The 12,194-nt window shown below is 44.5% G+C and overlaps 1 protein-coding gene across 3 annotated transcripts in view; it reads left to right on the top strand.

Moving 5' to 3' along the window:
* The first annotated feature begins 1,023 nt into the window (after positions 1 to 1,023).
* The window catches only part of PRKCQ (protein kinase C theta), a 178,717-nt gene continuing 167,546 nt past the window's right edge, over positions 1,024 to 12,194 (top strand). For 2 of the 3 annotated variants that reach the window (XM_064284834.1, XM_064284831.1), the window contains exon 1: positions 1,024 to 1,108. Coding sequence is in view for 1 of the 3 variants with exons in the window: in XM_064284833.1 (XP_064140903.1) it covers positions 6,120 to 6,178 (59 nt within the window). In the remaining 2 variants the exon portion in view is untranslated. Of the gene's footprint in view, positions 1,109 to 2,782; positions 6,179 to 12,194 lie in introns of those variants that run through there. The other variant, XM_064284833.1, reaches the window with a different exon arrangement.

Genomic DNA, 12,194 nt, shown 5'->3' with positions numbered 1-12,194 from the left:
ACTACTGTTTTATTCCCCAGACTAATCTGGTCTTAATATATTAGAGGAACACAAGGCTTAGCCAAGAACATTTTAATGATTTAGTGACATAATTGAAAGGAAACATCTCTGTAATACTACTGGTAACCAGACATAATTTTCTAACCTGAATAAAACGTGAATTCATAGAGTATAGGAAAAACCACTCCATTATTACACTATTATCAGCGTTAGTATTTCCAACAAGGCATAAAAGTCTGTCCTAAAATACTAACTGCACTGTAACAACAAGACACTGAAAGCCTCCAGGGCTGTAAAGTTGAAAGCTATGTAACTTTGGAAATTATATATAAAACAACGGTGCAGAAAAATCAAAATCACAAGAGTGGGAAATAACCTAGAGAAGATTAGCCAGAGGGCAGAATTGCACCCAAACTTTTGGAAGTAATTTTAAAAGAAAAATGCTCACCAATCGTATCTAGTGTAAAAACAGATTAAGTTTTTTTCTACCGAATGACCTTAGTCTTTCTCACCGCAAGGATAATTCTAGTGTCTCATTTTCATTAGAAATAGAAAGCATGTACTCTCGATCCTCCTTTTCCTGACACTCAGAATATCGCTCATGAAAACGCGCCACTTCTCAACCCTCCCTGCAGCATCACCACCGTTATCCCACCATCTTTCCCATCATCGCTTCCTGCAGCCTCCTGGTCCAAGTTCCTTGGGGGCATGTCAACGTCAGCTGTTAGAGCGCAGCAAGAAGTCCTAAGTAAGGAGTGAGGAGTGAGGAGTGGACGAAAGGATGACAATAGGAAGAAAAGTAATGAGTCAGTGATGTCCGCGTAGGGCTGAGCGCACGGGTTTATGGGTGGGAGTTTCGGAGATCCGCACTCTGGGCCATCTCGGTGCGCGGCGGCAGAGGGGTCGCGAGCGCTGTGCAGCGCGCGGCGCGTCCGCTCCCGCCGGCGCCCCCCGCCTGCCCCGGCGGCCGCAGCGCGGGGCGCACCCACTCGGCGAGCTCGGGGCACGGACGCCCCGCCAGTTTCGGCGCCGCCGCAGGGGAGCAGCACCGCCGCCGAGCTCGGACCCCGCCGGCAGGACGCGCAGCCGCCCGGCGGCCACAGACCAGGTAGGGTCGCTTCGCCATCCGGCTCGTCGCCTGCCCCGGGGCTTGGGACGGCGGTGTCGTGGAGCAAGGAAGAGGTGCTCAAGCCGCGGCTGTTGACCGCAGCGGGGAGGCGCGCGGGGTCGAGCGCGGGCGCCCGGGGCTGCTCCCGTGGAGCCTCGGGGCGCCTGCTAGGTGCACGGACAGCGGAACAGGGGATGGGCAGCGGGGAGGTAGGACAGCAAACCCGAGTGTCCTTTTGAGATGTTCCAGGAAGAGGGCTGAAGGCTGCGGGAAGAGGGCGTAAGAACGAAATTGAAAAGCGCTCCAGAAAAGAAAACTTTTTTGTAATTTTTTTCCTTCGGTTTCTTCCGCGCTGATGGCACAGGATGCTGCTGAATTTGGCCGCGGGGAGGCTACCTACCGGGTATGGGGAGTGGGAAGGTTGTCTTCTTCCCTTTTTAACTCTCACCAGAACTAATGGAGTGGAGAGGGAGGAAGGTGGAAAGTGTTTGTATTCTTGCAAAAAGTTTGTATGGAGTGATGTCTTATGGAGATGGTAACCTGTCGACGGGGAAGAATAACCCATTTTCTCCGGTATTCACTATTGCATCGCCCCCGCTATTAACACTCGCACTTCTAAACAAACCAAGTTTCTTTTCACAGGCCTGTGGCAAGGCCAGGTAGGTCTTTGGTAGGTTAAAAAAAAAAAAAAATGTCTGGGTGCTCAATTCTGTAACCTTGGGTGAGATTGATTTTCAACCTCTGGGGCCAAATGAAGGGGCCCTGGTGATGCAGTGATTAAAGCGCTCGACTGCCAACTGAAAGGTCAGCAGCTTGAACCCACCAGCGGCTCTGCCAGAGAGAAATGTGGCAGTCTGTTTCTGTAAAGATTTACAGCTTTGGAAACCCTGTGGGGCAGTTCTACTCTGTCCTTTAGGGTCGCTATGAGTCGGAATCAACTTGACTGCAGTGGTTTTGATTTGGGAATATGTATTAACAAAGTAGAGTTAATTTTTTTTTAATTTTTTTTGGAGTTAAGAGCCACAGTTATTAACGTGAGACTGGCTGTCAGCACTAAAGCCTTGAGATTCTGATGGTGAAAGAACCCCTTCAGTGTGAAGAAAAGGCCCAAACACCGGTTCAACAGGGAGATTCTGGTTATTTCTGCAAAGAGAGTGCCACAGAGCCTCCTTGTCCTCCCAGTTGTCCTGCAACTATGCCGGCCCAAAGTTGTGCTAATAAAAGATTATTCAGTAATGGCACAAGCTGACAATGAGCGGGGTGGTGACTTGGAGAGAAGAATGAGGACTCACTGAACTCTGTCAGTGGTGAAAATAAACCGGCAGCTAGTCCAGGTCCTTCAAGTTCCAGGTGCCTTTTCTGAATACATACCAAGCCTGTTGAATTTTGTGAAATGCCTACAAGTTCTGGAGCATCTGCCCCTGCAGTTTGTCCACTCCTGGTTCTCCGTCCTTGTCTTTTGGCAAAGAGAGTTCTCAGGTGCTGGGTTTTCAGAGGGCTCTGAGAAAGAAGCGAGAAGTATGGCAGCTCATCGGAGTTGTTGCCTTTCCCCTGCATTGTTCTTTGGAAGCTGTGGTCATCACTGGCCATGCCTCTTTGATAGACAAGTCTTGTGCATAAGGTCCAGTGCCTCTCCATCCTACTCCTGAACATGTTCATTTTTTTTTTTTTTTTTGTAACTATCATGAGTACATCTTGCAAAATGGCAGACCTACCCTGGATGCTTGATCTCTTTTAAAAATGCTGTGTCTAGTGGGAAGGAGGGTGACGCTTAACTAATTTGGTTGCAAATTACTTTTGAAGTTTATGCACAGCTGTTTAGCATCCCTCAGATATCAGTGCCATTGTTTGATGCAGGTGTCTGCCACAGAGTGCTCTCGTTAGCCTCTTCCTTCTGCTGATTGGGTGTACATATATTTAAAGACACAGCATAGGAATATCTTCTAAAACGTTCAAAGCCTCAGCTGTGAAACTCCTCCCAGTGAGCAATTCAGTCTAAATTAAGATTTCTTTTTCTCTCTTGTAAACTTTTATCTTTGATTTGAAGAGTAACCTGTGTTTGGCATCAGCAGCTTTTGTTTCAGCCTCCTGCGATTGTCTTCTAGACTTTGCAACTGTTAAGTTTCCAGGCAAGACTCTTGTCACCAACAGCTTGTCATGTTCACTTCCGCCATGGTCGTGTGCTATGGTGGCTCAGGATGGCAACTAACGCTAGGGCATGCTTCTGTGTGTGTCTGCTCTCTCACCAGCTCCACCTCCCTAGAACAGAAACTTCTCGTTGAATCCGTGTTTCACATACGTGATACAGCTTTTGGAACTTTGATTGTTCTGCTGATGTCTCACTTCTCTTTCAGTTATGGCAGGGATGTTAAATTATTCACATTTCAGTTCTTCTAATCTAATTTCAAAGACCCTTTTCTACACTAACGTTCTGTTTCTCTTGTTCACAGCAGGTATTGGAGGCCCCCTTGAATAGCCCATTTGTCTTTGGTCATTTCTAGAAAGGTTCCTAGTTCCATTGTAATACATTCTCTCTCTTCTGGGGAAAAGACCAAATTCTTCTGTATAATGAATTAGATGTTTTATCTAAAATTCCCTGTGGACTGGCTCCAGGATTTTCTTTTGAGAGTGTGGGCTTTTGGTAGAAGTCTGCAACTGGGATTCAGGAGTAACTGTCCACAGACAGATCTCCTTATGATACTTTATTACAGTACATTTGTCTTTAAAATAGGAATTAGAGTGAGTACTTCCTGTGTTTAATGCATTTGGTGTTTTAGAGTCACTACTGATTGTGTTGTTTGCCCCTGAAAATATTGCTCATATAATGATCTAAAGTCACAGTTTGTTAACAAGCATATATTTGATTTCAGGTTATTTCTTTTGTATAGGGTTCAATCTTTTGTTTTCTTTTGCACAATAATTCCCCCAAACCCTTTAAAGTGTTATATTGTTACTGGATGAAAAATCTCAGACTACACAGATGCATCATGGGATTCCATATTTATGTAATTTTTTGCCCAAGATTAAATCTGTAATTGGAAGTAGGGAAATTAGTCTTATGGTGACATACATGGTATTAAACTCATTCTTTCTGTTTCTATTATTTTAAAACTTCAAATGTCTTGTTTTCAAGCAGCAGTGCATCTAGCTTTGTCTTTCTGTACCTATACTAATTGTTAAGCTGGAAACCATGACTGAGCAACTCACAGGAACACATGATGTTGAGCCAGAAAAGTGAATTAAAGGTGTTTCCATGCAGTGATGGAAACCCCTTTCATTAGTTTAACAGTCAAGTACAGATTTCTGTGTCATCTAAACATATTCTTGAGTAGAAATGAGAATCAGAGCTTTCAGAAATTAAGAACAGTTCACGCTCACCCTTAGCCCGGAGTCATGGATTTCTGCTGGGATTAAATTAGCCCTTATTTAAAACCACACTTTGGTAGCACATCCTTTTTCAGGTTGAAGTTACTTTTTGAATAAAGGTAATAGTGATGATTATGATAGTAATCATAGCTATCAAAAGCCATAAAGCCCGGTTTTATTGTCATTATTATTTAGAATTTATGTGCCAAATATACAGGTCCTGCATGGCACAAACATTTTGCACTTGGCTACTAACTTAAAGGTTGGTGGTTTGAATCCACCCAGCGGCACTATGGAAGAAAGACCTGGTGACCTTCTGTGAAGATTACAGCCAAGAAAACCCTATGGAGCTCGCCTCTACTCTGTAACACAGAGGTCGCCATGAGTCAGAATCAATTGACAGGAACAGGTTTGTTTTTTCTGGGTTAGTGCCAGATATTACACTCAAAATTATATTTATTAATTTGACAAATGTGTTTTTGTGTGCTATAGAGTCGATTCTGACTCATAGTGACCCTAAAGGACAGAGTCGAAATGCCCCATAGGGTTTACTATGCTGTAATTTTTACGGGAGCAGATCGCCTGGTCTTTTCTCCTGTGGAACCTCTGGTGGGTTTGAACTGTCAACCTTTTGGTTAGCAGCCAAGTGCTTAACTATTGTGCAGCCAAGGCTCCTTTGACAAACGTTACTACCTTGTTTAGTCTTCACAAAGCCTTAGTGAACTATATATTATTATTATTTATTATCCTCATTTTACAGATGAGGAAGCTGAAGCTCAGGAAGGTTAAGTCACTTGCCCAGGTCTTAGAGCTGGCCTCTATCCGGATCTCTCTGACCACCAAGCACTTGCTGTTGACTACAGTGCTGGACTGTCTACTGACTGAATCACTCGATGCCCGATGCCAGGGGTCTATGGGTTCAAGCTACTCCTGAATTCATTGTGTTTTCCTATCTCACCTTGTGTGTATATATCATTTCCTATGACAGGATCTTTGGAAGAACTACTGCTGAAACATCCACTGAAGGACTAGGGAAGCCACAGGCAGGAGGGCTCCTAAAAGATAAACAAAATGTCCCTAGACTGTGGTTGCCCCTGCCCTCAATAAGGACCTCATGATTTAGAAATGATTAGTTGGAGAGGGTAAAACAAATATGCCATTAGTATCCATAGCTCTAAATGTGTGGAGGATGCCCTTTGCAGGTGATAAGGTAAAGGTTTAATCATCTTTCGTGACTGATCAGAACAAGCGAAATTTCCAGGACAATGGAGAGAACATGAAGAGAGATGACTGTTCATTAAGTCCCCAGGCATTTTTTCATGAGACTCAAGCTGGCACCCTGTACTGTACTGTATAACCCACAGGGGAGATGCGGGCAAGCACACGGGAAGTTGTAAGGAAGTATGATGATGACCTCATCATGTTACTCTATATCACTTTATAATGCTGTGGTATGTAACTCTATTGTATGCTTGTTTACATCCTGTTTGCTTCCCTTTCTAAAATATAAGCTCCCTGAGGGCTGGCATTTTGTCCGTAGCTGTATTCCTGGCTGTTCCAGCAGGGCCTGTCACGTCCCAAGCCTCCGTAAATATGTGTGGAATGAATGTACACGTGCTGTAGTAGGGGGTGTACAAGGACCTAAATGTGGAGGATCTACAGAGATATCCCAGAAGAAGTGACAGCTGAGCCGAGACCAGAAGGGTAAGTGATAGTGAGCCAGGCAAGGGTGTTCCAGTTGGTGGGAACAGCATTTTTAGTGTGGCCTGGCAGCACGTGATCATGGCATCCTAGGGAGTGAAAGGAACACAGGCTAGTTTGAGCCTAACAGATAAGTTGAAGGGAGTAGGATAAGTCTCTAGGCTCTGGAATCAGATGGCTTCGATTTAAGTCTGTGTTCCTCCCTCACCCCAACTCCCCACTTACTGGGCTGTATGACTTCATCAATAAATCCTTTAACTTCTCAGAGTCTCCATGTCCCCATCTAAAAACCAAAAAAACCAAACCCGTTGCCGTCGAGTCAATTCCGACTCATAGTGACCCTATAGGACAGAGTAGAAGTGCTCCATGGAGTTTTCCCCATCTGTAAAGCAAAGAAAATAAGGGTCTCTCCGTCAGGAGTGGTACTGCAAGAAACAGTGCCTCCCACACAACGTTGTCAGTGTGTGTGGCTGTTACTGCTGGGCAAAGTGGAGAGGTCAGCTCGGCTACAGCATGCAGAGCCTGACAAACACGATGACCATCGAACTTCCTGTCCAAACCCTTTTGAGAGTGAAAGGGCATATTATGAATAATTAGGGTGGGATAACAGGAGTAAACCTAGATTGTCCTGGGGAAACTGATGTGCGGAGCTACCCCATTTTTAAGTCAAGTTAAGGCGTGAAACCCTTTTCTTAGGAGGAACTCTACGTGGCTTTCTCTACCAATGGATATGAGCTCCATTCAGATAATCTCTGGCACTTCTGAGAGTCTTGGCATTCTGTACACTTTTTGCAGCTAATAGATGAAAAGGGAGTTCTTTTTACATTTTTGCTGAGGATACAAGAGTTCTGGCTACAGAAAATCTCAGAGCAGGAAATCTAAATTTCACATGCGTTGGCATTTCAATGGTGATGTGTATCTAGTAGCTATTTTTCATGGACTGCCTCTCACTTCGTGTCTGGGCTTAGCTAAGAGGAAACTACTGAGGCCCTGGAAAGCTTTTTTGTGTGGCCTGTCTGGGTCCTCACACAAGTTGAGTGCTCTGAGATGCCAGACTTTTACCTAGCCAGTGAACTTTTCCCGCAGAAGCCTCCTAGCTCATGGATTTGAAGGTGAATGATGTTTGGACCAGTTTAATGATTTTTTATTAGAGCACAGATGTGAGGACTTGAGATCAGATGTCTAAGGTTTGAGCCCCAGCTTCTTCATGTTGTGACTTTGGCCCAAAGCATCATCCTCCTTTTCGGGGAAGGAAGGACCTGCCCTGCCTGTCACACTGGGTCATGCATGGCAAGGATCTGTTAAAACAATGGAAAGTGAAACTCTATGGCCTAGGCCCTGATGAGGTGTGATGACGCAGGCCATTGTGCACCTGACAGGCACAACCCCACTGGTACCCTCTTTCCTCAGCATATACCCATCATGTAAAAGTTAAAATAAATCACTTTAGAGTCATAGAGACCTGGGTTTCACTCTGACTCTTTCAGTTACCAGCTGCGTAACCTTGAATAAGTTAACCTTACTGAGCCTCAGTTAAAAAACAAATCTCGTTGCTGTCGAGTCGATTCCGACTCCTAGCGACCGTATATGACAGAGTAGAACTGACCCACAGGTTTTCCAAGGCTGTAAGTCTTTATGGAAGCAGACTGCCACACCTTTCTCTTGCAGAGCAGCTGCTGGGTTCAAACCGCCCATCTTTTGGTTGGCAGCCAAGCACATAACCACTGTGCCACCAGGGCCCTTGGAGCCTCAGTTACCTGTCTGTAAAATGGGGATCCTAATGCCCACCTCATAAAGTTGTAGGGAGCACAAAATGGGAGAACCCAAGTGATGCCTTTAGCACTTATCATTTAGACAATAGTAACTTCTAGACACTTAACTTGCATTCACTTCACGGTGACACTCCTTTGCTTGCCTCCTTGTTCAATCACCCTGCAGTGTTTCTAACTTACATAAGCTGGACGTTTTATTCTCCCCAAGGATATTTACATTTCAGATAGATGTCTGAGCCTGAAGGAAAGTTTATATTGTTGGAATTTCATATTTCAGTCTATAGGTGGGAAAGAATTACTTTTTGTTTTTTAACGACAGTGGCCTTCTTATCTTTATCCCTTGCGTCACTCAAAGCATGGGACCCCTGCATTACAATTTCACAGTAAATATTGTTCAGGCCCCAGGCCTACCATTCCCCTGTCTTGCCAGCCTCTCTTCATTTTGTTCTGCCCATGTATTGTGTCCTAGTTTTCTGCCCCAGTGTTGCGTCATAGTTAAGAATAGTTAATAATGAGAGCAATGGTTAATAGCAAGAGCTTTGGAGGCACAGACCTGGGTTCAAATCCAAGCTTTATCCTAAGTAATTTAGGAAGGTTATTTACTCTCTCTGAGATTCAGTTTCCTTTTCTGTGAAATAGACATAATAAGCTACCTATAGAACTGATGTAAGGATTAAGTAAAATATTCTCTGCGAAACATAATGCCTGCCCTTGTTGTTGTTGTTAGTTGCTATCAACTCAATTCTAATTTATGGCCACCCCAAGTAGAACTGCACTCCATAGGGTTTTTAAGGCTGTGACCTTTTCGAATCAGATTGTCAGGTCTTACTTCCAAGGTGCTTCTGGGTGGGTTTGAATCACCAACCTTTTGGTTACCAGTACAGCATTTAGCCATTTGCACCATCCAGGATCCTTCTAATGCCTGCCCTTAGTAAGCATCAGATAAAACTCTACTATTAGCTGCTTGTGAGAAAAGGATGTGGTAGTCTGCTTCCGTAAAGATTACAGCCTTGGAAACCCTGTGGGACAGTTCTATTCTGTCCTATAGGGCCGCTGTGAATTAGAATCGACTCAACTGCAAAGGATTAGCTGCTTCTTTCTCTGAAGACATGATCTTTCGTGGGACAGCCCTGTAATCCTAAAGTATCATAATTGAGCCATGCAAATAAAACACGAGTTTAGAGAAGAGACAACTGCTGAGAAAGAGAGTCAAAGACAGAGACTGACAGACAGCAGACAGACAAAGGAAGGGGAGAGGTGATAACCAGCCATGTGGACCCATTAAACTGCCTCCAGCTGCTTTCCCATGTGAGCTGGCTCTGCCCCCTGCTGCATCCCAGACCATTTTGGTGATGTGGTTAAGGGGGGAAAAAAAAGTGTGGTTTTGATAATAACTGTTACTCATTAAGGAGCCCTGGTGGCACAGTGGTTAAAGCACTTAGCTGCTTACCAAAAGGTCAATGGTTCAAACTCACCAACCAACCACTCCATGAGAGAAAGATGTGGCTGTCTGCTTCCACAGAGATTTACAGCCTTGGAAACCCTATGGAGTAGTTCTGCCCTGTCTTATAGGGTCAATATAAGTAGGAATTGACTTGACAGCCGTGGGTAAGATGTTTCCTTCAGCTGTACAAAGCCAGCCTCTTGCACAGTGTTTTCCAAGCTGCAAGACACAGTTCATTATGGGTTATGAAATCAATTTATTGGGTTGTGACAAGCATGTCTTAAAAATGAAATGGAATAAAACAGAGAATACAAGAATGGGTTTTATATAGCACGGGTAATTATTTCATGAAATTGTGTATCATGTAGTTCGAGACATATTAAAATTGATTTCTTACTTAAATGTTTGAAAACCATGTATTTATGACTTTAGTTTTCTGTATCATTCTTTTAATTCATAGACTTACTTAAGTTTAGGGCTGGAAGGAGGAAAAGGAATGGAAAGGAAAGTGACATTTGTTGAACATGCACTGGGCAAAGTGCCTTGGATACATTGGATCGTTTACTCTTGAAGCTGTATGCACAGATGAATTGCTCATGCTTCAAAGAGAAAATGCTGGGGTTCAGAGAGGTTAAGAAACCTGACCAAGGGTCACACAACAAATTAGTAGCACAGAATCATGGTCTATTGGCTTCTAATTTAATATTCTTTTTATGCCTCCATGGGTTGTATTCCAAACATTTGTCAATAAGTTGGTTGTTTGGGGAAGATATTTTCTCAAGCAAAGAGTCTTAATTCCTCATTTGTCAGAAAGAACATAAACTTTTAGATATACCCCTTCAGCTCCTTAAATAACTAGATCAAGTTAGGGAGAAATAGTACTAATTGTGTGGAGACAGGACAGAGACAACCTGAAGCTGACAGCAATCAAAAATAGCCACCCTCCCTTCTACTGGTGCCTTTCTCTTGGTGCTGAGATAAGTGTACGTGAAGACTTGTAAGGCAATGTGCTTTCTAAAGCTGGGGTCACTGGGATTATAGCTGAATCCAACTGTCTTCTTTTCCAGCATCTATACGTTGGTTAGGAACTTCCTGGGGGGTGCGAGCAGTTTCCAGTCAACTGCTAATCTAAAGGCGCTGGTCGAAACCCATCCAGTGGCTTGACAGAGGAAAGGCCTAGTGATCTGCTTTCATAAGAATTACCAAAAAAAAAAAAAAAACCCACCAAACCCATTGTCATCAAGTCGATTCCGACTCATAGCAACCCTATAGGACAGAGTAGAACTGCGCCATAAGGTTTCCAAGGAACGCCTGGTGGATTCGAACTGCTGACCTTTTGGTTAGCAGCTGTAGCTTTTAACCACTAAGAAAACTTTATGAAGTAGTTTTACTCTGTAACGCATGGGGCTGCCCTGAGTTGGAATCAACTCGACAGCAACAAGTTTGGTGTTTTGAGTTTTACACATGGGATGAAAACCCAAAACCACCCGTTCCTGTTGAGTCTTTTCTGACTGTAAGAACAGAATAGAAGTGCCCCATAGGGTTTCAAGGGAGCATTCGGTGAATCTGAACTGCTGACCCTTTGGTTAGCAGCCGTAGCTCTTAACCATCATGCCACCACACATTGGTTGGAGTCCGTGGAAATGGGGAGAAAAGTGACATTTGGGTAGCAAATGGTTAATGTGCTTGGCTGCTGAACCAAAGGTTGGAGGTTCGGGTCCTCTCAGAGGTGCGTCAGAAGAAAGGCCTGGCGATCTGCTCCGGAAAGGTCACAGGCTTGAAAACCCTATGGAGCCCCATTCTATTATGACACGTGGGGTCGCCATGAGTAAGAATTGACTCAACGGCAACAGTTTTTGTTTTATTTTGTTTGCTTTATACATTTGTGAGCTCTGCTGGAGAAAATGATGCAACTATGCAAATTAATGCCATTTATCTATGATTTTCAAGTTCAGCTAGGCTCCCAGGCTTTCCAGGCCACAGGGTCAGTTTCCCTGGTCAGCCCTCCTTTACTTTCTGTTTCAGACCTTCTCCTGCTACCACCCTCGCTCCTAGCAGATTGCCTTGCTTCCTTCTTCACTGAGAAAATGGAAGTTTTCCAGATGAAAACTACCCTGGTCATGTGATCACAAGCCTACAAACCACATAACGTGATCTGGATGTACTCTCTCATCCTTTGCTTCTTTTACAATGGAAAAGTGCCTCACCTCCTGTCTGACGCTCAGCCTCTGTTGGTGCCCTAGAGTCCGTTTCCTCCTCCTTCCCAGGAATCCATTCCCTTCACTGTCTCCTCTCTCACCTGTACTTTCCTTCTCTCCCTCATTGCTGGCCCCGTTTTCCCTGCCTTAAACATGCTCAAGTACCTCCCTTCTTTAGAGAAAAAAAGACCATCCTTCTATGCCTTCCTCCCGCTACTGCTTTCCGTCTTTCCTCTTCATAACCAAATTCCTAAAGTGTTCCCTACACTTCCAGCCTCCATTTCCTCACTTCACATGCCCACAGACATTCCACGGACATCTAGCTTTGCCTCTGCTACCCTTCTGAAAATGCCCTGCTCCCACTCCTCAGTGCTCAATTCCGATCCCCGCTTACTTGACTTCTCTGCAGCAGTCCATGCTACTAAGCACGCCTGCGTCCTGGGAGCATCATCTTCCTTTGATTCCCATCATCCTTCCCTTGCCATTTTCCTTCCTTTCTCTGGGCCGTCCTTTACAGCATCTTCTGCGAGCTCCTCCTCTCCTTTCTGTCCCCTGAAAGGCTGATGTTGCTCAGTGTTCTGGAGTGGGGGACAGCTTCATCCCCC

The sequence above is a fragment of the Loxodonta africana genome, chromosome 4 (genome assembly GCF_030014295.1).
Source record: "Loxodonta africana isolate mLoxAfr1 chromosome 4, mLoxAfr1.hap2, whole genome shotgun sequence".
Classification (NCBI taxonomy): Eukaryota; Metazoa; Chordata; class Mammalia; order Proboscidea; family Elephantidae; genus Loxodonta; species Loxodonta africana.
This window is presented reverse-complemented; position numbering and strand designations above follow the sequence as displayed.